General features: G+C 42.5%; 2 protein-coding genes and 1 long non-coding RNA gene across 3 annotated transcripts in view; 2 read left to right on the top strand and 1 right to left on the bottom strand.

Moving 5' to 3' along the window:
• The window catches only part of RHBDL2 (rhomboid like 2), a 40,162-nt gene extending 25,840 nt beyond the window's left edge, over positions 1-14,322 (top strand). The window contains 4 exon segments of the mRNA XM_040619303.1: positions 5,809-5,909; positions 8,983-9,043; positions 12,742-12,803; positions 13,599-14,322. Of these exon segments, the coding sequence (XP_040475237.1) occupies positions 5,809-5,909; positions 8,983-9,043; positions 12,742-12,803; positions 13,599-13,778 (404 nt within the window). The 3' untranslated portion in view covers positions 13,779-14,322.
• LOC103666357 lies at positions 1,913-22,232 on the bottom strand. The gene is made up of 3 exons (XR_569478.2): positions 21,932-22,232; positions 4,509-4,607; positions 1,913-1,952 (listed from the first exon to the last, which is right to left on the bottom strand). It is a non-coding gene; the product is annotated as an uncharacterized LOC103666357 (long non-coding RNA).
• On the top strand, positions 19,264-21,878 carry GJA9 (gap junction protein alpha 9). The gene has a single exon (XM_008694363.2). The coding sequence runs from the start codon at positions 19,611-19,613 to the stop codon at positions 21,141-21,143; it is 1,533 nt and encodes a 510-aa protein (XP_008692585.2). The 5' UTR covers positions 19,264-19,610; the 3' UTR covers positions 21,144-21,878.
• Positions 22,233-23,920: the final 1,688 nt, after the last annotated feature.

Genomic DNA, 23,920 nt, shown 5'->3' with positions numbered 1-23,920 from the left:
GTATCCATCGCTCCCCAAAAAGTTTCTTTGTGACCCCTGAGAATTGCTCTCTACTGCCCCTCCCTGTCCTTTCCCTGGCAACTACTGATCATTGTAGATTAATTTGTTTTTTCTAGAATTTTATGTAAGTGCAATCATAGAGCATGTACTCTATTTTTGTCTGGCTTCTGTCAGCATAATTATTTTGAGATTTATCCCTGTTATTATGTGTATCAACAGTTGATTCCTTTTTATTGCCAAGTGGTATTTCATTGTGGGCATATACCACAAATTGTCCCTTCTACTTACTGATGGACATTAGGGTTGTTTCCAGTTTGGGGCTATTGCAAAGAAACTTCTGTGAACATTTGTGTGTAAGTATTTGTGTAGTCAAATGTTTTCAGCTTTCCTGGGTAAATACCTAGGAATGGAATGGCCGGATCTTATCAGAGGGTATGTTTAAATTTTAAGAAACCGCCAACATTTTAAAATAGCTTTACTGAGATATAAGTCATATATCATACAATTCACTCATTTAAGTATTTAATTCAATTTTTTTACGCTTAATTCACAGGATTATATACCTATCATCACAATTGAATTTTACAACATTTTTGTACCCCAAAGAAACCCTGTACCCCTCCCCACTCTTCACCCCATTCTCCCTTCCCCAGCCTTAGGCAACCACTAATCTTTCTGTCTCTTCAGATTTGCCCATTCTGGACATTTCATACAAGCGGAATTGTGCAAAATATGGTCTCTTCTGATTGGCGTTTTTCACTTGGTGTACTGTTTTCATTGCTCGTTGACGCTGTAGCATATGTCAGTGCGTCATTCCCTTTTAGTCTTAGACAATATTCCATGGTGTGGCTACACGTTCTCTCTACACATTCGCCACCTGATGGGCATTTGGGCTGTCTTCACTTTTTGGCTATTATGAATAACACTGCTATGAATATTTGTGTAGAAGTTTCTGTGTTGATCTCTTGGACATATATCTATAAGTGGGATTGTTAGGTTATATGGTACAAAGTACAGTTCACCTTTGAACAACATGGGGGTTAGGGGCACTGATTCTCCCCACACAGTTGAAAATCCGCATGTAATGTTTGACTCTCCCAAAACTTAACTACTAACAGCCTACTGTCGACCCAAAGCCTTACCGATAACCTAGTTGATTAACGCATATTTTGTATACGTTATTAGGTACTGTGTTCTTACAATAAAGTAAGCTAGAAAAAAAATTGTTAAGAAAACCATAAAGAGGGGCGCCTGGGTGGCGCAGTCGTTAAGCGTCTGCCTTCCGCTCAGGGTGTGATCCCAGGCGTTATGGGATCGAGCCCCACATCAGGCTCCTCCGCTAGGAGACTGCTTCTTCCTCTCCCACTCCCCCTGCTTGTGTTCCCTCTCTCGCTGGCTGTCTCTCTCTGTCAAATAAATAAATAAAATCTTAAAAAAAAAAAAAACCAAACAAAAAAAACCATAAAGGAGGCATCTTGCTGGCTCAGTCAGAAGAGCATGTGACTCTTGATCTTGGGGTCATGAGCCCCATGTTGGGTATGATTACTAAAAAAAGAAAGAAAGAAAATCATAGGGAAGATAAAAGACGTTTACAGTACTGTACTGTATTTATTGGGAAAAAATCTGCGTAAGGGTGGACCTGAGCAACGCAAACCCGTGTTGTTCAAGGGTCAACTGTTTTACACCTTCACCAGGAGTTCCAGGTCCTCTACATTCTCAACAACACTTGCTATCATCAGTCTTTTTAATTTCAGCCAGTCTGTTGGGTGTATGATGGTATCTCACTGGGATGGATGGATGGATGGATGGATGGATTTATATTAAAAAACTTTATTTTGGGGGCACCTGGGTGGCTCAATTGGTTAAGCAGCTGACTCTTGATCTCAGCTCAGGTCTTCATCTCAGGGTTGTGAGTTCAAGTCCCGGGTTGGGCTCCATGCTGGGTGTAGAGCCTACTTAAAAAATTAAAAAATAAAAAATAAATATTTTATTTTTGAGTAATCTCTATATCCAACACAGCACTCAGACTCACAATCTTGAGATCCAAAGTTGCATGCTCCACTGACTGAGTCAGCCAGGTGCCCCTCCCGCTGGCTTTTAATTTGCATTTCCTAACAATGATGGCGATTATCTTTTCATGTGCTTGTTTGCTATCCACATATCTTCTTTGGTAAAGTATGTTTAAATCTTTGCCCATTTAAAAATTGGATTATATTCTTTACCATATATAATAATGTATATTCTGATTATAAGTCCTTTATCAGATATATGACTTGCAAATATTTTCTCCTAGTCTGTTGCTTGTCTTTTCATGTTCTCAATAGTATCTTTTGAAGAATAGGAGCTTTAAAGTTTTGCTGGAGTATGATTTATCACTTTGTAAATTTTAGGGACTGTGCTTTCAGCGTCCGCTCTTGCACATTGGTGCGGAGGGATCAGGTTTATCTCCGTATTTCATGTTTTTGATGTGCTGTAAATGGTACTATTTAAAAATTTTCTATTTCCAATTCTTCACTGCTATGACGTGGAAATAAACTCGATTTTTTTGTACATTTATCTTCTATCCTCCAACTTAATTCACTTATTATTTCTAGTAGTTAAACAGTTATCTTCTATAAGAATTTAAGCAATAAGGCAAAATCTTATGGGTTTGCCCACATTCTCACCACTTCCAGTGCCCTCCATTCCTCTGTGTAACTCCATATTTTCATCTGATATTTTTTCCTTCTGCCTGAGGATTTCCTTTAACATTTTTTTTTATTAAAGATTTATTTATTTATTTGAGAGAGAGAGAGCATGCGTAAGCGACCGGAGGGGCACAGGGAGAGAGAGAATCTTGAAGCAGACTCCCCATGGAGCATGGAGCCTGACGTGGGGCTCAATCCCAGGACCCTGGGATCATGACCTGAGCTAAAGGCAGACGCTTAACCGACTGAGCCACCTGGGTGCCCCCCACTGTATTTATTTTTTAAAATATTCTTCTCTATGTGTTTCATGTTGGATACTTTTACTGCCATGTCTTCATGTTGACTAATCTTTTCTTCTGCACTAATGTGCCATTAAACTTAACCAGTGTATTTTTTTCATCTTAGACATTATAGTTTTCATCTTTAGAAATTTGATTTGAGTGTTTTATATCTTGTGTGTCTCTACTTAATTTTTGAACATATAGCATACAGTTGTAATCATTATTTATTGCCATAATCTGCTAAAACTTACACTTGTGTCAGTTTGGAAGGTTTTTTTTATTTTGTTTTTTTTTTTTTTAAAGATTTTATTTATTTATTTGACAGAGATAGAGACAGCCAGCGAGAGAGGGAACACAAGCAGGGGGAGTGGGAGAGGAAGAAGCAGGCTCATAGCAGAGGAGCCTGATGTGGGGCCCGATCCCACAATGCCGGGATCACACCCTGAGCCGAAGGCAGACGCTTAACCGCTGTGCCACCCAGGCGCCCCTGGTTTGGAAGGTTTTAATTGATCGATTTTTCTTTTTATTATGGATCATATTTTCCTGTTTCTTTGCCTGTCTGACCATTTTTGTTTGGATGTTAGACATTTAACCTTTGGATGGTGGATATTATTGTATTCCTATAAATATTCCTTAAATTTGTTCTGGAACACAGTTACTTGGAAGTAGTTTGAAACTTTCTGGCAAGATTTGCTAGGCGAGGGGTGCCTGGGTGGCTCAGTTGGTTAAGGATCTGCCTTTGGCTCAGGTCATGATCTCAGGGTCCTGGGATCGAGCCCCATGTGGGGCTCCCTGCTCAGTGGGGAGCCTGCTTCTCCCTCTCCCTCTGCTGCTCCCCCTGCTCATGCTCTCTTTCTCTCTCTTGCTTTACCTGTCAAATAAATAAAATCTTTAAAAAATAAAAAATATTTGCTAGGGGCGCCTGGGTGGCTCAGTCGTTAAGCATCTGCCTTCGGCTCAGGGCGTGATCCCGGCATTCTGGGATCGAGCCCCGCATCAGGCTCCTCTGCTGGGAGCCTGCTTCTTCCTCTCCCACTCCCCCTGCCTGTGTTCCCTCTCTCGCTGGCTGTCTCTCTCTCTCTCAAATAAATAAATAAAATTAAAAAAAAAGAAAGATTTGCTAGGTGAAACTGTGTTTTTGAGTCATGTTTAGTGCTAATTATTACCCACTACTGGTGTAGGACCCTTCTGTGTACTTTACCCAATGCCCCATGAATTCTGAAGTTTTCCTGTTTGGAAATTTACTTAGCCTCTCTGGTGCTGTGTAAGCAAAGCTACTTGCTCTTCCCTCTACTCCTTTCTGGTGGTTCTTCCCTTGGCTCAGGTAATTTCCTCACATGCTCTTCTCCGGAGTTCTCTCTGTGCTGCTTCTTCCTCTCTGGTGCACTGTCTTGCAAACTCCAGCTTCCTAGGACTATCGGGACTTTAAACTCTATCTGATCAACTTAAAGTTTACTGAGATCTACCTGGGTTCCCCCTTCTGTGTATGCGTTGTAGCCTGTAATCTCTCTCAAGGCAGTAAACTGGGCAGACAACTCACTTCATTTATCTTTTGTCTCTCGGGGTTCACTCTCCTTTGTTATCTGATGTCCAGTATCTTGGGGATCACTGCTTCATATATTTTGTCCAGTGCTTTTAGCTATTTCAAGTGGGAGAAAAAATCCATCATAGCCAGAAGTGGACATTTGTATCTGTGCTTTAAAAATAAATTACTCATATCATTAAGATGCAACCACTCCAGCCTTAGTCTGAAGGTTGACACTTGAGGACCATTGCCCTAAACCTATTGGACTACTCACTGATTTTTAGTCATCCATATATCTTCATTTCTGTGTCTTTGCTTTTCCAGTTCCCTGAGTCCTGAATGCTTTCCCCTTCTTTGTTTTCCTGCCAAATCTTAAAGATATTTTCGAGTTTAATCAAAATGCTATCTCCTCCTTCTCAGAGTAGCAAGGCCTCCACCTCTCTGCTGAAAAAAAAAATCCTTCCTTCCTACGTGCCTCCATAGCGAATTCACTACATTTAAGAAGCCGCAGTAGTTGTTCTATTCTGCATCTTACTGTTTACTCATCTGTTTGTAAGATTCCTAAGGCCACTTTGTCTTTCTTGCAGGAAGCAGGTATTACATTGTATCCTAAGGAATGAAGGAGAGCCTTAAAAGCAAAAAACTAAGTAGTAGAAAAAGGAGTAGAGAACATCTGAGAGTTTGCATAAGGTGGTTTTAAAGTCCTATTTTGGTTCAGGCAATCTAAGATTGGTTGGCAAATAGGTGTCCTGTTGTTTGGTTACTCTGATCGAATACTATGTCGAGAAGGGTTCTGACTCCAGGAGAAACCAAGCCATTAGCTAATAAGATGTTGGAATGCCTCAGGTATTTTGATAGTTTTGGCTAAACCTGTGCAGTATTTTGAAACAATAGTTAACAAGCACATAACGCATGTCAGGCAGTGTTCTAAGCACGATGCAAGTATCAACTCATTTATTTCCCCTGACGATGCATTGAGGTAAGTTCTATTAATATCCTCTTTATGTAGGGAAANNAGGGCACGGAGAGGTTAAGAGACTTGCTCAAGTCACCCAGCTGGTAATTTTGGCTCTAGAGCTTGTGCTCTTTGTCCCTGTTATACGGTCCTCATATTGAACATTTAATATTTCAGGAAAATTGAGGTGGTTAGTTCCCATAGCTATGCTTTTACAGTATGGAAGGGACAAACAAAATAAACTTGTTGCTTGTTAATATCATAACGGTCCAAACTACCCAACTGCGGTCTTAGATTAGAAAGATGCGTCTTTCATGATTCTTACAGTTACGTGTGATCCTTTGTGTTTTCTTTCTTTAGGGTCCCTCGCCAGCTCCATTTTTGACCCGCTCAGGTATCTTGTGGGTGCTTCCGGAGGAGTCTATGCTCTCATGGGAGGCTATTTTATGAATGTTCTGGTGGTAAGAACTTTTGGCAATGGAATCTACAGATTTTTTTTTTCTTTTAAAGAATAACTGGTATTTGGATTAGGGAATCTTCATCATATTTACTGAGCACTCATCTTCTGGGCACTAGAATTTTCCTTTCATATTTTATCTTTATTTTATTTTTTAAAAGATTTTATTTATTTGACAGAGAGAGACACAGCGAGAGAGGGAACACAAGCAGGGGGAGTGGGAGAGGGAGAAGCAGGCTTCCCGCTGAGCAGGGAGCCCGATGGGGCTCGATCCCAGGACCCCGGGATCATGACCTGAGCTGAAGACAGACGCTTAATGACTGAGCCACCGAGGTGCCCCTATTTTTTTTTTCCTGATCTCAAAAGTGATGAATACTAAAAAAATATTTTAAGTTGAGAAATAGTCAAAATCTCAAATATAGCATGTGTTAACAGTTTGATACACACCCTTTCAGACCTTTTTCTATTTGTACTCAAAATCCTGCCAAAATTAAGGCTACAAAAATGGACCCACTCTTAAAGATACTGTTCTACATCTTAACATAGAGTTAGCTTGACCCCAACTACTCATATCACTGCACAGAAATCCACTTCAACCTCTTCAAGTGCTCCACAGCACACCATAGAACCGTAGCCTGATTTAATCCTTCAAAGAAAAAAAAATTGGGGTAACTCCACCTATTCACTCTTGTAGACAATGCTGTAAGGATGTTCTCTCGCATTTATCTTTTTGCATGTGTGTGTGTGTGTGTGTGTGTGTGTGTATGTATTTTGGTAGGATAAATTCCTAGAAATGGGGGCGCCTGGGTGGCGCAGTCGTTAAGCGTCTGCCTTTGGCTCAGGGCGTGATCCCGGCGTAATGGGATCGAGCCCCACATCAGGCTCCTCTGCTATGAGCCTGCTTCTTCCTCTCCCACTCCCCCTGCTGGTGTTCCCTCTCTCACTGGCTGTCTCTCTCTTTGTCAAATAAATAAATAAAATCTTTAAAAAAAAAAATTCCTAGAAGTGGATTTACTGGATGAAGGCTTTAAATCTGCATAAATGCCAAATTGCCCTCCAAAGCTGGCATACCATTTTATATGCCCATGTATGGTATGTAAGAATGTCAACCACTTTTAAAATAGCCTATAATGTTAAATCCTGACTAGTTCTTAACCCTTTAACCATGTAGATATACTTTAAAAATACTCTAGGAGGAAAATATGAAGCAATTATAAAACTATTCCAAAAATAGAAGTGATTTAGAAAAATGTTTTTCAGAGATGCCTGGGTGGCTCAATTCTTAAGCATCCGCCTTTGGCTCAGGTCATGATCCCACGTCCCTGCTCAGCGGGAAGCCTGCTTCTCCCTCTCTCACTCCCCCTGCTTGTGTTCCTTCTCTCACTGTGTCTCTCTAAGTCAAATAAATAAGTAAAATCTTAAAAAAAAGAAAAAAGAAAAATGTTTTTCGAGCTTTGGATTGCAATCCATGAATAACAGTTTAAGGAATTGTGACCAAAAATTAAACAAAAAGAGGGGCACGTGGCAGGCTCAGTACACAGAGCATGCAACTCTTTATCTTGGGGTCTTGAGGTCCAGCCCCATATTGGGCATGGAGCCTGCTTAAACTAATAAAAAAATTTTTTTAAAATTAAAAAGAAAAAAATTAGAAAATTTTCAGTATGTATCCCATGTAATACTGTTTATGTACTAGATTTTTATGTAAATTGTTTCTTACTGTAGGTTGTGACCACAACAGTTTAAAAATAATTGATTTAGAATAAACATGGGTATTTCAGTGTCTTTACTCTTTGGGAAGAGAGTTAATAAACTGAAAGGGAAGGGAGAAGTAACTCAATAAATTAAAGTGGAGATGTCTTTCTTACTCAGTTCTTTTTTTTCTTTTTTAAGATTTAATTTATTTATTTGAGAGAGAGAGAGCATGAGGGGCGGGAAGGGACAGAAGGAGAGGGGCAGCAAACTTCCCACTGAGCAGGGAGCCCAACGGAGGGCTTGAGCCCAGGACCCCAAGATCATGACCTGAGCTGAAGGCAGACACTTAACTGACTGAGCGACCCCAGTGCCCCTGACTCAATAGGTTTTTTTTTTTTAAAGATTTTATTTATTTATTTAACACAGATAGAGACAGCCAGCGAGAGAGGGAACACAAGCAGGGGGAGTGGGAGAGGAAGAAGCAGGCTCATAGCGGAGGAGCCTGATGTGGGGCTCGATCCCAGAACGCCGGGATCACGCCCTGAGCCGAAGGCAGATGCTTAACCGCTGTGCCACCCAGGCACCCCCCTGACTCAATAGTTCTTTAGTAACGCAGAGGGTACTGTAAGCTGGACTGAGATTTTCTTTTTAAAAGATTTATTTATTTATTTTGGAGAGAGAGAGAGAGAGAAAGAACAGGTGGAGGGACAGAGGGAGAGAGAATCTCAAGCAGACTCCCCTGCTGAGCATAGAGCACCACACAGCTTGATCTCATGACCCGGAGATCATTCATGGCCTGAGCTGAAATCAAGAGTCGGACACCCAACTGACTGAGCCATCCAGGTGCCCCTGGACTGAGATTTTTTTCAAAGCTAAAATGAAACTTTATTTTTTTAACCAATATTTTAAATTTTTTTGAAATTATCTAAAAGAATTAAGGTAATACTCAAATTTTAACTAACTCCTATTTGGAAAGAGGATAAAGTGTTAAATGAATGTTAACCAAAAAAACCTTAGACATATTTCATCAGACTTAGTTTGACAGAATCTATCTATCTATCTATCTATCTATCTATCTATCATCTATCATCGTCATATCTCTATGACATGTTAAGTATTGATTTCATATTATTTATGTTTAGATTTTTTTCCTGCTAATACAGTTATGTCTAGTTCATATCATGGAATTAAATATTCATTTTGTCTTCAAGTGCACCAGCATTGTACTTCCCAAATACATTTGAAAGCTGGGCTGTAACAGCATTGCTTTATTTTGTAAATATTTGATACTCAAACTTTAAATGAAAAAGCAGGTGAAGAGAGTACAGGTGAGGTTTCATTTGCCAAAAGACTACTTACATTATTTTTATTTATCTCTTTGCAAGAATTTTCGAGAAATGATTCCTGTCTTTGGAATTGTCAGACTACTGATCATCATCCTTATAAGTAAGTTTGTTTTGTGAACGCTTCGCGCCTATCATGTTATCGGTTTGACCCCCAGAGGGCCTCACTTTTCCTAACACTAGCACGGAGTGACAAAGAATTGTGGCTCCACAGCCCTAAGCAGAAAGGTACAGGGAGGAGTTTTCACAAACCCCCGTGGGTGGTTTTCAGAGGTGCCTCAGTAATGAGTTTTTGCCTTTTGTTTCTTTCTGGAGTGGGGGAAGTCAAGAGAGTAGAGCTCTATGGTCCACTTTAACCACAATAGCTTCATTTACGTTTTTCTCATTCATACATTGGATTCTGGATTGTTCTCATTCATATATTGGACTCTGTATATGATTTTGTCTGAAATGGGAAAGCTTGAAAACCACTGACATGGTCTAGTTTCTTCCTTAATTTATACATTTTTGGATTTAAAAAGAACTGATCGAGGATCTAAGCATGGAGTGGTGGCTGAGGGTGGCTGAGGCAGGAGCAGGGGAGGGTGAAGGAACAGGGAGGTCAAGGAACTAGCAGGATGGCGAAGGTGGCTTTTGAAATCTCCAAGCATTATAGCAGAGAATCACATGCTGATGGAATTTAGGAAGAGTGCTCAATCTGGAGAGGAGGCGGAATTTTAGCTGAGTCTGAATGTCATGGTAGATTTTGGGTGGTGGCAGGCCACACTGGGTAGAAGAAAAAGGAGCCAAGGCAGGGCTAGTAACTCGTATTTCCGGACCTGCTCCGGCTGAAGCCGTAGCTGCGTAGAGGAGGCGGGGAGAAGGCAGACCCTGCGGGCAGACGGCAGGTCGCACTTGTAGGCCAAGATGGAGGCATTACTTGATAAAACCTGAGATTTTGGCTGTCCACATGGTAAGAAGAAATGGTTCTGCTAATTGGTATCAAGAGTTCAATTATCCACATCGCTGGGAATAGGGCCAACTACCTCTGAGGAAAGAGACTAAATCCAGTTTATGGACAGTTTAGCTGTAAAAACAGTATTTCATCCTGAGAGAAGATAAGTGACTTGTTTTTAGGTTACACATACTCGATATAATATTTTTGTCCACAAGAAATTGAAAATGTGAGGGAAAGTTGTGAGCACAGGAAGGAGAGCAAGTGTCTGGGGCTAGTGAGGAGAGTCACCGGGGAGCAGAGCTGCCACCTGGGCTGTTAAGTGTCACAACCGGGACCAAGGGACAAGTCCTATGACCAAAACATGTTGCAACACACAAGTTACCTGGTTTTCAATGTTTCTTTTAGGTAATTATGAATGACTTTGTAAAATGAGCCTCAAACCCTTGATGGGAAAAGGGTTTTAATACCCTTCAATGTTGGAGTAAAAACCCTTTCCTTATGCACAGGGAGTCGCCAAAAATAGTTTATGTAACATTAGGTCATTCCTGAGGTAAGTAATAAAGTCATTTTATTTTACAGAGTAGTTAAGGCCCGTTGACGTTAACCTTCCCCACTCCCTGGCACGGGCCATTTCTAAAAGTTCTTTAACCTGGTTTACTTACTACTGAAGATGAGGAAAGTTAAAACACACGCCAGATTAACAAAATATTGGGGAAATGTAGTTTTTTTTTAAACTGGTAAAAAAAAAAAAGGTAAATTATTATTCTGAATTGTGAAGGACAGTTGGCCCGAAGGACCTTCCTTCATGAAGCATTATTGTTGGATGTGTCTTCTAACAAAGCAACGGAGCTTCCCTTTTGAAAGAGGAACTCTCACATTTTCACCCATCAAAAAAAAAAAAAATCCATAGAGAGGCAACTCTCTTAAAATCAGTGTCAAATTTTTAGCAAGGACAATAACTGGGTTTCTTGCAATAGAGGCTTTTCAGGTGGGAAGCCACATCTCAATGGAGATACTGCCGGGGACGTAGCAGCAAACCTAGGAGGCAGGAGGAGCCAGGCGGGGATTCAGAGAAAGGGCACGATCAGAGAGAAAGAGGTTGGAGGAACGGACGTGCTAAGGGTTACAAGAACTTCCCCAGTTCCGTCTCTGTGTTATTTATTTACACTGGATTAGGAAATACAAATGATGACTGAAAACACAACACAGCCAAACTTATCCAGCTATGTTGTGTAACAGTCATTCACAGTTAAATTAACATTGAGCACTTCCTCGACCTCAATTCCTGTCTAGTCACTTGAACATCAATCAATACGGTATTGAAAGAGAAACTAGCCACCACACATGGTCCTGATGCTATTTTCCCAAAGGCAAGGACTAGGTCTTTCCATCTCCGAGGGCACGGTGGCTCACTGAGTGCAGTGCAGGCAGTTGGGGGATGGGTGTGGACTGTGACAGCTGCACGAGAGGTTTCCAAGTGCAGGGCACATGGAGGGCAGAGCTCTTCTAGGCCAAGAAACCGCAGAAGCTCCTTTTGCATCATGGATCTGACTTACTGGAAGAAGGTCTGAATTCTGGCTCTCACTGTTCCACTGGAGAATGTGGACTCATCTCCTTTCTTGGCCCATCACCAGTACTCCTGGCGGTACTTAGAGGCGGTTAGTGCGGTGTGTGAGAGGGGAGCCTCCATAGCCACACTTCCTAAGGTTCAAATCCTGTCCCTGCCTCTGAGCTGTGTGGCCTGGGGCAAGTACTCACCCTCTGTGTTCTGGTTTCCTGATGGGTAAGATGCCACCGTCATGCCTCCCTTGGATGGGGGCCGTATCAGTGATCGAGCTGCTCTCCTCCTGTCCCTGCTCCCCTACATTCCTTCCTGTATCGCAGCCAGAATGATCTTCTAAAAACGTAAATTGAATCATATCACTCCTGTGCTCAAAAGCCTTCCAAGATTTCCTACCACTTGGGATCAAAGTCCTTACAGTGGCCCATAAAGCCTCTGCATGATTTGTTCCCTGTTCCTCGCCTATCATTTTATCCCTAACCGTACTCCAGAATCACCTGCGGGTCTTGTTAAAACACAGACTTCTGACCTCATCTTCAGAGTTTCTGGTTCAAGAAGTCTGGCGTGGGCCTGAGAAGTTTAATTTCCAGTAAGTTCCCAGGTGAATGTTACTGCTGCTCTTGGAGGGGCAGGGAGTCACACGTTGAAAACCACCCATCCAGCCAGCACAGCTGCTCTGGGTCTGCCTCCAGCACGTCGGGCACGTTCCTGCCACAGGGATTTTGCACTTGCCCTTCCGTCTGCCTGGAAGACTCTTACTTCGGATGTCAGCATCGCTTGCTCTTTTCTTCGTCGAATGTCATATTCTCAGTGAGACTGTCCCTGACTCGAATAAAAATCACACCTCATTCCCAGCATTCCGAATCCTCCTTCCTCTCTGCATCTTGTCCTCTTTGCATTTTGTCCATTTGACAGAGCACTTAGCGCCATTTGCTGTGCTGTCATGCTTTGTTTTACTGATTTGTTTGCGTGCCTCCCCCAGCCAGACTGTCAGCTCCGTGGGGCAGGGCCGTTTCATCCGCTCACTGCAGTATCTCCACCTAGCACCGTGCCTGGCACGCAGAAGATAACCACTACATACATGGGGGGCGAATACACCTGTCACATGGGATCATGATATACTCATTTCATAGGGTCCTTGGGGGGATTAGTGAATCGATACTCATCAAGCTCCTACAGCAGCACCTGGTGCAGAGTGAGTCTCCGTCAGTGTTAGCTGCTGCCGTTACTGGGAGAGACCCCAAAACACCTGGTGCGTTGCTGTGGCGACGCTGGGGCTTCATCAGTTTGTGTTTCTTTCTAGTTATGTCGGATATGGGATTTGCTCTCTACAGAAGGTTCTTCGTCCCTGCAAACGGGTCGCCGGTGAGTTCAGCTTATTTTTTCAACAAGAACTTGCTTACCTATCATATCAATAGCTAAAAGGGTCATCCAATAGGGGCGAGAATTCTGTGACTGAGGGCAGCCAAATTTCCATTTCAAAGGTAAGCAAATTCCTGAGGAAATCAGACTTTTGGATTGTCCTTTTCACTTGACTCTCCCAGAGCCCTGACTGCCGCCTCTCGTTCTCTGCACCTGCTCTCCTGGTGGCTACTGGCAGCAAAGCAGGAGAGAAGGGATTTCACCATCCACAGAGAATAAGAAGCAGATCGGAAAACAGCAATGAAAATTTGGGTCCAGATGGATTTGCAGGATTAAAAAAATAAAACAAAACTGACAGAGATTTCCAGTTTTGTGGTTATTAGTCTTTGAATTGGGTAGTTCCTGTTGCATATTTGTGTGTATATGTCCTCTGTGTTTTCATTCTGACATTCCGTTTATGCGGGGTCAGACGCAGCTCCTACAGAGGTCCCTTGTCATAATGCAACATGTTATATAGAACCATCCTGAATGTGATGGGGACAGAGCATGAGAAACAATGGCTCGGTCCTGGGCACTCGGAGAGTTGATGAAATGACATTTTTTAGCTCTGCATGTTTTCAGAACATCTCTCTGTGCACATGGGAGTTTTGTGTCTCGTGCCTCACCTCCTTGTTCTTCAGGCTTTGAAGACTCTTGTTTGACTCTGATGGTATTTGTGGTTTAGGAAGAGGGATGCAGCTGAAATATGCAATTAGCATTTTCTTCACTTATTTTCGTTTCTCCCCATTTCCTCCCAAGGTGTCTTTTGCAGCCCACATCGCAGGTGGATTCGCTGGAATGTCCATAGGTTACACTGTGTTTAGCTGCTTTGATAAGGCACTGCTGAAGGATCCGAGATTTTGGATAGCAATTGCAGCTTACTTCGCTTGTGTCTTATTTGCCGTGTTTTTCAATGTTTTCCTATCCCCCGCAAACTGAGTGCCTCACAATACAAATCAAGTACTGCAAAGAACCATCTGGGAAAAAACTGAAGTCTATGAAGAGACAAAGAAGTTCTGGCAAATGCTGACAGTTTCATAAAGAGGTCAGAACATGACGGAAGTCCTCAGTTGCAAAGACTGCTTACAAAAGGAGTTAGGGTTTAGGGAAGGGGCTTCTGATCGCAGAGGGAGGGAAAAGGAAGAGAGAAAAGGGGAGGAATGGAAAAAGCAGGGACTGGCTTTTCCACACATGTGGTATGGATCGTATGTACGTTCTAAAAGAGACTTGCTCTCCTTGAAGGATATGTTGTAGAGACTGCTTATGGAATCCATGGATATTGTACTGTGCTGATAATAAAAACTTTTCATACCTGTGCCAGACTATTGATAATCACTTTCTATCACTGTTGGGGTGGATGGACCACTGTCTGAGGTTCTTTATATACATTCTTGCTAATCTTTTCAACAACCCAGAAAGGTGGCTATTACTCTGTATCTAGAGAGGAGGACATGGAAACTCATTTAAAAAATCAAGTAACTTGGGGCACCTGGGTGGCACAGCGGTTAAGCGTCTGCCTTTGGCTCGGGGCGTGATCCCGGCGTTGTGGGATCGAGCCCCACATCAGGCTCTTCTGCTATGAGCCTGCTTCTTCCTCTCCCACTCCCCCTGCTTGTGTTTCCTCTCTCACTGGCTGTCTCTCTCTCTGTCAAATAAATAAATAAAATCTTAAAAAAAAAAATCAAGTAACTTGTATAAGAGGGCACAGGATTTAAAGGTTGATAATGACTCGAAAGCTCACACTCTTCTCCCCTATTGGTCTCATGAGGCTGTGTTCCCCAAATACTGAAAACTGAGAGTATCGTGGGAGTATAGGAACAAACATTTCTGTGAGTACGGCATAAATGGTAGAACTATCTTATAAAAGAAGACTGAAAATTTAAGTTTTAAGATCCGAGGAGTGTGTCTGGGATCCCAAGGAACCTAGAAACAGCTTTCTGGTGCATACTGGGTACCTGGACTCCGGATTTTCATCCTTTTTATGGCTAGTGGCTCTCCTGGGAGTGGGTAGGGTTTATTTACAAAAGGTAAAATGTCAAATCTGAAAGCTGAGAAGCCTGTCTCCTTTCCTATTATAGAACCCAGATTGTTGGCCTTTTTTTTTTTTTTTTTTTTTTAAATAGGCTCCATGTCTGGACACCTGTGTGGCTCACTCTTAATTCTGGCTCAGGTCATGATACCAGGGTCATGGGATCAAGGCACCCCCAGCCCCCACATCGGGCTCTGAGCTCAGCATGGAGCCTGCTTGGGATTCTCTCTCTCCCTTGTCCCTCTGCCTCTCCCCACCCCTCATACTCTCTCTTCTCTCCCTTTCAAAAAAGATAAAAAAAGTAGGCTCCATGCCTAGCATGGAGCCCAACACGGGGCTTGAACCCACAACCCTGAGATCAAGACCTGAGCTGAGATCAAGAGTCAGACGCTTAACCAACTGAGCCACCCAGGTGCCTTGGTCACCCTTTTCCCTTTTGGCCAATCTGAACACAGGAAATACCATTTTTTTCTTTCATCATTGATATCTTTTATTTATAAACACCTATCTAAACATGTTGCTGTATTCTGAAAGGAGCATACATACTTAGATATACTGAGAAAAGTAGTATTTCAGCATTTTGAGAAAAACTGATTTGAGATGTTAAAAGTTTTTTGAGTATGAGAATATGCATATGTTTTTGGTTAAACAAAGATCTGAATAAGAACTCAAACGACTAGAGTCCCTTTTACCTTCCCATCCCAAACCTGCTCTTCTCCCTGGTGATGACTGCCGTCGACGGCTGGGGGTCTGCTCTCGCAGACCTTCTTCTATCCAGGATATGCAGAAAGGAAAATGGATTTGAGCTGATGCCCGGCTCTCCCACTGCACTGAATGGCACTGAATCGCCTCCGCACCCCCAAAGGGACAAGTTCAGAGAACGAGTTGAAGGTGACCGTGGTATAACTTCTAAGAATGATTTACCTCAACTAAGAAAGATCTGCGTTAATCTCTGTTCTAGCTAATTAAATATACATATGAAATGTAGGTTTTAAAAAACAGGATACATGAGATTATACTCCACGTGTTGCTCTGTGACTTGCTTTACAATGTGACGTTAGAGACCTTCATTCTCTCAGTTGCTGAATGATAAAGATGTTCTCTGGTTATTTAACCACGCCTCTGCTGGACACTGTTGCTGATTATGTACTATTATCAACAGTGCTGTGCGAACTTGCTAGCCCCTGTAGGGTGCCTTTGAGTATGTTTGCTGAATAGAATATTTTAAGCAACCAGAAGCAGAAATGCTGTTAATTTTGATAGATTTAAACTGCCTTTTAAGTAGCTGCATCCATTTATATTCTTACTGATAGTAGATAGTAAGTTTCCTTATACTTTTGCCAAAAGCAGGTATTGTAAATCTTTGAAAAATCTGCACTTTGATAGTTAAAAAAATATTTCGTTTAAATTTGTATTTGTCTAACGACTAATGAGGCTTAGTGTTTTTCAAGCTTATTAATAATTTATGTGCAATTTATATATTACATATATGTAATTTATATAATATACAAATATGAATATATGTGTATAATTTTTTCACTGTGAAATAGTTGCATTTGATCTGAAAAGTATCTATGAACTAGCAAAGAGCCCAGAGAAGGGGTATCTGGTGGGCCCAGTCTGTAGAGCATGCCACTCTTGATCTCAGGGGTGTAAGTTCCAGCCCCATGTTGGGGAGTAAAAATTACTTAAAAATAAAACATCTTAAAGGAAAAAAAAAAAAAAAAGCCCAGAGAAGAAACAATTATCTGTCATGGCCAACCCATCAGGTCACTAGCTCTGAAGAGAGACCTTTAATGACCTAAACGGAAATGTAATTGTTCGTAACAGAAAACTTGACAGAGAAACAGAATTCATCTAACTATGAAACTGTTTTTAGTCAGAAAGAGTTTTTGGTACTAGAAACATGGTTCACATTACCCAAAATAATGATATCTAATTGGGTTCTCCAGGGGGCAAAATTACTGTTAAAAAAAAAGAGCATACGAACAACTGGTGTTTTAAATTTGACGTCTCTGAATTATAGAGGAACCATCTATTCAGCTTAATTTGGGGCTCATAACTTTAGTCTTCTAAACTGCTGTGTTATTAGAAATACTGGAAATATTCTTTATTTGTCCTGTCCAATAAAGTAGCCACAAGGCACACGAAGCTCTTAAATTTCAATTAAAATTAAGCAAGATAAAAAGAAACCTCAGTTCCCGTGATACACAAGTCACGATGCAAGTGCGATGGCTATATGTAGCTAGTGGCTACCTTATTGGACAGTGCAGACAGTCTGTTTCAACATTGTTGCAAAGGTTCTGTTGCACAGAGTGGATTTAGAAGCGCGAACAATGAACACAAATGGATTTTAGCTGATGGCGGACTCACTGCACCGACCTGAACCGCTCTACACCCGCAAAGGGACACATTCAGAGAACAAACAGGATCTGCTGCTCAGATTTATCTAAACAGGTTTGTGTTAATCTCTGTTTTAGCAAATTTAGAAAGAGTTGCTTGAAATGTTTCTATTTTTTGCTTTTGAATTCTATGGAATTGAGTCTGTTTACTAGTATTCATGTCATTTATGAAAGCTTCAGACCCTAAGATTTGTAGCTAAATAATTTACTGCTGCTCCTTTCAGGAAACACTATGCTTTTGTACCTTATGGGAAAAAAATTAATATATATTTTTTGTGATTATAGAAGTGTTCATGGTAAAAACAAATTAAAATACATATAATTATATAAAAAAAGTCAACTGTAATCACACCACCCAGAGATTATCATAGTTAATATCTTGATGAATCTCCTTCTAGGCTTTTTTGTATGCATCTCTACATATAAACAAATAACAATTATGGGGTCATACTGTTCTATTTTATAAACTGAAACAATATATCAAATGTCTTTTTATATTAGTATATATTTATCATTTTTACTGGTTGCATAGTACCACACTATAGATGCACTATTATTTATTATGTATAATACTGTCTTTTTTAAAAAAAATATTTATTTATTTGAGAGAAAGAGAGCATGAGAGAGAGAGAGCACAAACGGGGGAGGGGGGAGGGGGAGAGGAAGAGGGAGAAGCAGACTCCCTGCTGAGCAGAGAGCCTGATAAAGGACTCCATCCCAGGACCCTGGGATCATGACCTGAGCTGAAGGCAGATGCTTAACGACTGAGCCACCCAGGCACCCTAATACTGTCTTCCTTGTATTGGTAATTATTTTGGACATTTTCGATTTGTAATTATTATAAACAACATGAATGATACCATTGCTTACACTTTAAAGTGTTTTGGATTGTTGGATCAAAGAATATACTCTTATTAACATAAAAACGTTAAATAGAAATTTTTCTATCTCAGAAATACAACTAAATTTTAGAAGGTTGATGCTTTTGTAAATCTTTTCAACTGTATGAAGCTTTAGAAAAGGAACTAAAGACATGAGAACCAGTCATTTAAAAAGCCCAAACTATCACTATTTGATGTACCTAATTAAAAAAACTTTTAAGAGAAAACAGATGATTTCTTAATGTTTCTTTCATGCAAATCTTCAGTGCACCCAAAGAGGAAAAATAACAGTTTAGTAGAATAGGAGCTGACTTTAGAGCCACACTGATTTTCAATGTGAGTTCCAGCCATGTGACCTTGGATAATTTAAAGATTTTGCTTATTTATTTGAAGGGGGGAGAAGGGCAGAAGGAGAGGGAGCAAGAGAGTCCTAAGCAGTCTCTGCGCTCAGGGCGGAGCCAGACGTGGGGCTTGAACCCACAACCCTGAGATCATGACCTGAGCCCAAATCAAGAGTTGGATGTTTAGCCCACTGAGCCACCCAGGTGCCCCGACCTTGGGTAATTTAACGTGTGCCTCAGTTTCTTCATCTGTAAACTGGGGAAACAACATACCTACTTCATAAGATTTTTGTGATGAACGTATCATACAGCTATAGTATTAGAACTGCAAACCTAGTACTGTATTTAATTGTGTGACATTTCCCTTTATATAAGGGATATAGGACACACATTGATGTTTTAAATGAAAGTTATGAAAACATTCCTCTTTTGATCTTTCCTGTGGGATATATTTCCTCCTAGATACACTAGGATTATCTACCTTAATATGGAATGTACTGCTTGATAATCCAAGCATCTAAATTATAACTTGCTCCACTGTTCCTTCCACAAAAGCAAGCTGTGTGTCTTAAATAGGTCAAATATTGCTACAATGACAATATCTATAATACCACTACCACAACAGCCATCTGTTTATTTCAAGAACTATCTAAAAACATTCTGCTAGTACAAAAATAGTTGGGAATTTCTTTTAAAAAAGATTTCATTTATTTATTTGACAGAGAGAGAGAGCAGGACAGCACAGGTGGGGGAGAGGTAGAGGGAGAGGGAGAAGTAGGAAGCCTGATGTGGGGCTCCATCCCAGGTCCCCAGGATCATGACCCAAGCTGAAGGCAGTCGCCTAACCAACTGAGCCACCCAGTCACCCCTCTTTTTTTTTTTCTTCATTGCATTATGAGGTCTAAACATAAGTGATTTTGAATTCCTGATATCTTAAAATTCTTAAGATGGTCACGCTCTCTAGGGGAAAAGTAGAGCAACTGCATAGCAAGAGAGTGACGCTTCTTTCATGTTTGGCCATAGGTTTGCTTTATGAAATAGCGCGCCCTTCAGAATGGAAGAATTTATCCGTCTCCTATTTGATGGGGTTCAGAGCGAAGATGGCTGACTAAATAAACATGGGGAACTGGAATTTCCTTGGAGGCGTCCTGGAGGAAGTTCACATCCACTCCACCGTAATTGGAAAGATCTGGCTTACTATCCTGTTCATATTTCGAATGTTTGTTCTGGGTGTAGCAGCTGAGGATGTCTGGAATGATGAGCAGTCCGGCTTCATCTGTAATACAGAACAACCCGGCTGCAGAAACGTGTGCTATGACCAGGCCTTTCCTATCTCCCTCGTTAGATACTGGGTTTTGCAGGTGATATTTGTGTCTTCACCATCCCTGGTCTATATGGGCCATGCCTTGTACCGACTGAGGGTTCTGGAGAAAGAGAGGCAGAGGAAGAAAGCTCAACTGAGAGGAGCACTGGAAGGGGTGGAGTTTGAAATGCCTGGGGACCGGAGGAGACTGGAGCAAGAACTTTGTCAGCTGGAACAAAGGAAACTAAATAAAGCTCCACTCAGAGGAACCCTGCTTTGCACTTACGTGGTACACATTTTCACTCGCTCTGTGGTTGAGGTTGGGTTCATGATTGGACAGTATCTTCTATATGGATTTCATTTAGAGCCTTTATTTAAATGCCACGGCCACCCGTGTCCAAATATAATTGATTGTTTTGTCTCAAGACCAACAGAAAAGACAATATTCCTATTATTTATGCAATCTATAGCCACTGTTTCGCTTTTCTTAAATGTTCTAGAAATTTTCCACCTAGGTTTTAAAAAGATTAAAAGAGGGCTTTGGGGACAATATAAATGGAAGGATGAACATAATGAATTCTTTGCGAACAGGTCAAAACAAAATCTTGCCAAATATCAGAGCACATCTGCAAATTCACTGAAGAGACTCTCTTCTGCACCTGATTACTATCTGTTAATGGAAAAGCAAAAACACACAGCAGTGTGCCCTAGTTTAAATTCACCTGCATTTCACGCAGATCCTGACAATCACAGTGGAAATGATGAGAAATGCATTTTGGATGAACAAGAAACTGTACTTTCTGATGAGATGCGCACCTGTAGTCATCTTCAACACATCAGCTCATGTAATAATGAAGACACTCATAAAATATTTAGAAAAGAAGTGGGAAACCCATTAAGGGAAAAGAGAGAAATTGATGGCAAAGACAGCAAAAGGAACCACTACTCTCGAGGTCACTGTTCTATTCCAGGTGTTGCTATAGACCTGGACAACCACATGGGGCAGTCATCCCAAACAGCTTTCCCTCTGCCAGCTAACTGTGCCTGGGAACAGTCATGGCTTAGTGCTACATGGGGTCCCTCTACAGAAGATGAAAATCAGGTGTCACTTCCTAAAGGAAACCTCAAGGGCCAGTTCAGAGAGGGCACAATTAGCACCATTCCTCCTTCACAGGGAGACTGCCAACCACTTGACAGTCCAGACACTCCTGATTCTTTGGGACAGTTGTCCTTTGAATCTGATTTGGTCAGTAGCTGCAATAATCCTACTGCTTGTCCTCCAAATCACTTGGTGTTGCTGACAAACAACCTCACTGGTAGGAGGGCTCCCACAGACCTTCAGATCTGAGCAGCTGTTGGGTTCTAGACATTCTGCATATTATGTTATAGAAGTAGCCTAGTGGTGGTGGAGCACCGGCAAGACAGGCAGCTCTAGAGATCAGGTGTTTAGGCAGACAACTGCAAACCCATTTCAGAAAGGAAAAACAGATTAATTCTGAATGGTGAAGGGGCAGTTTTAAATTCAAAGACATAGTTACCAAATCAGGATTACTTTTTCACAGGCTCCCTTCAGAACCCATGAAAACTGATTCTGGGAAAGTCACATGATCAGAATCGGGGCTTAATGGTTTGGAAAGGTTTTTCCTTGAAAGGGAGTACAGCCTTAGGAGGTTGTCCTTATTCTACAGAATTCTCCCTTTTAGTTACTAATCTTTTATTTCTGGACAATGGTTAAATTGTTTGTCCCTGGGACTTAATTTAGTTTCTTTATTGACTGCAACCTGATGTCTTCTGAGCACAATGATAATGTCGTTATCTAGTAAATAAAATCTTAAAAAGATTGATGGCTTCATAGCATCGTGATTCAATGCCCAGATTGGAGTCGTAGTTCTACACTCCCTCGTCCTCTAACTTCGCCACTTTAGTAACAGTGCCTACCTTACAGGAATAGCATGAGAATTAAAGTAAGAAACGTGTTTACTACAGTGCCTGGCACACAGTAAGAGCTCAAAAGCTTAGCACGTTACTGCTCACCCTCCAAAGGCCCATACCAAACCCGCCACAAAACAAACTCCAAAAGTAAAAGCTGGAGCTGAAACATACGATTCTAAGCACTCCTCTCAAGACACTGCATACCCAAGGGCCACCTTGCGTCGGTCGTGCGCATCTTTTCAGGATGAGAGCCAAGAAGTCAGCACATATAGGGTGACACACCTCCTCAGGTCCCAGTTGAGACACGTCCGCTCCAGGCCGGTGTCCGAAGAGCCCACCCTGCTACAGTCCTAGTGCTAACGGCCTCCGCAGGCCCCGCCCCCGTGCGCCACGCTCATCTTTGGCCCCACCTGGACACTAGTTCCCGGTTACTAAAACCTCGCCCCTCGCTAAGCAACCGAATCGCGGCGAGGACCGGAAGAGGAAGGAGAGGTGCTGCTCCGGGAACAGAGAGGCGGGCGTACGCAGCCTCCCTCTGCTTAGCCCACTATGGGGCCCTCAGAGCGTCCTGGTCGTCATGAAAACAGGCCACACCCCTGCGATCGCGAACCTTGGTTTGCAAGTGCGCAGGCGCGCGCGCCCTTTCCGCGCATGAGCAGTGCTGCTCAGAGCCCGCCAGCCACGGTCTCGGGCGCCAGCTCGCCGCTGCCGCTGTCACTATGGCCCATTACAAAGGGGAGGGGGCGCGGCGTGGCTGGGGCGTGCGGGCGGTAGCCAGCCGCTGGTCGGCTCGTGGGTGGAGGGGCGCGCGCGCAGGTTTTGGGGGCCCGAGGTAGCGAGGCGGAGGCGGGGTTGCCGGACTCCCAGCGCCTTCTTCCTGCTCCGGCCCCTGGGCTTCGGCCACTGACCCGCCGTGTCTCCTCAGGCCGCCGACTCGAAGCGCGAGCAGTTCCGGAGATACTTGGAGAAGTCGGGGGTGCTGGACACGCTGACCAAGGGTGAGCATGGGCTAGGAGAGGGTTCCTCGTGTCCACGCCGTGCTCCTCGGCGCTGCGCCTCTGACCGGCCAAGGCGTGGGGAAGGAGGGGGAACAGGTGGGACTTGTCTGGGGTCCAGCAAGGTGGGCCTCGGGGTTCAGCAGGGACTGGCACACGTCTGGCTGTCGGACGCCGCCCGAGTTGGGGTAGCCTCGCTCACGCTGCCACTCTCCGGGCGGGGAGTGAAACTCTTGCAGCTGTTGCAAAGTCCCTCCAACTTCCGTTGCTTTGCCTCGAGCGGTCGCAGCGAACTTGTTTGCTAAAGACCTTGCGATCCCAATTCTTCCCTCCTTACAGTTTTTGCAGAGTCAAAATTACGTAAAGAAGCATTTTCCCTCGAACAAAGGGCAAGTGGGGAAATTACCAGATTTCAAAGTTGCCTATCAAATAACTAAGTGAACCCAATCCCCAAAGTAGGCGATTCATAGTTCATTTGGCTGTGGTTTTTTAACCCGTTTCGTAGGCTATACCAATTCCTGTTCTGTGCAGATTTCATAAGTAGAATTACAGTTTAAAGAGCTTGAGGGCACATGAAAATGGTTATATTGTTTACAGTTTTTAAGATGGAAGCTGTTACACTGTGTCTCTTTCTCCAAGGGGGTTCAAGACCTAAGATGAGTAAGGAGCTTGAAACTGGAGAGTTCCAAGAGATAGTTGGGGTACTGCTTATTTCATTAACTCAGCAATAATGTGAATGCCTGCTATGTATCATTCAACTCATTGGCTAGGACTTTCAAGGGTACAGAAGAGAAGAGCTGTCAGGGATGATGATTGGGTCCACATGAGAAGTGTCTGGGAAATAATCTGGTAACCGCTCTTTGGCCAGAAGCAAAGGTTAGGAGAAAATTCTGGGAGATTAACTCTGGGTCTTAGCAGAAACAGGACTTGTAATTCCCATGCATGGGCCGACAATTTTGAATTGCTACCTACCTTAGGTTCAGGTACTAGTGTCCTCATCTCTTTGCAATTAAATTTCAGCAAACATGACAGGAGTACTCTATGAAAGTGCTGTGCTGTTCTCTCTTGAAGAGCCACAGAAGCATGGAATTTCATTGATCCCCCACCCCCTTAAAAAACTCCATGAGTTCATTTCTTTCATTATCTTATTCATGTCTCTGTTCTAGGCACTGGGGATACAGCAGTGGGGGGGGGGGGG

The sequence above is a fragment of the Ursus maritimus genome, unplaced genomic scaffold (genome assembly GCF_017311325.1).
Source record: "Ursus maritimus isolate PB19 unplaced genomic scaffold, ASM1731132v1 scaffold_32, whole genome shotgun sequence".
Taxonomy (NCBI): Eukaryota; Metazoa; Chordata; class Mammalia; order Carnivora; family Ursidae; genus Ursus; species Ursus maritimus.
This window is presented reverse-complemented; position numbering and strand designations above follow the sequence as displayed.

Bases quoted from the DNA above. Each gene is read 5' to 3' on its own strand.
- GJA9 (XM_008694363.2), top strand. From the start codon at position 19,611: ATGGGGAACTGGAATTTCCTTGGAGGCGTCCTGGAGGAAGTTCACATC.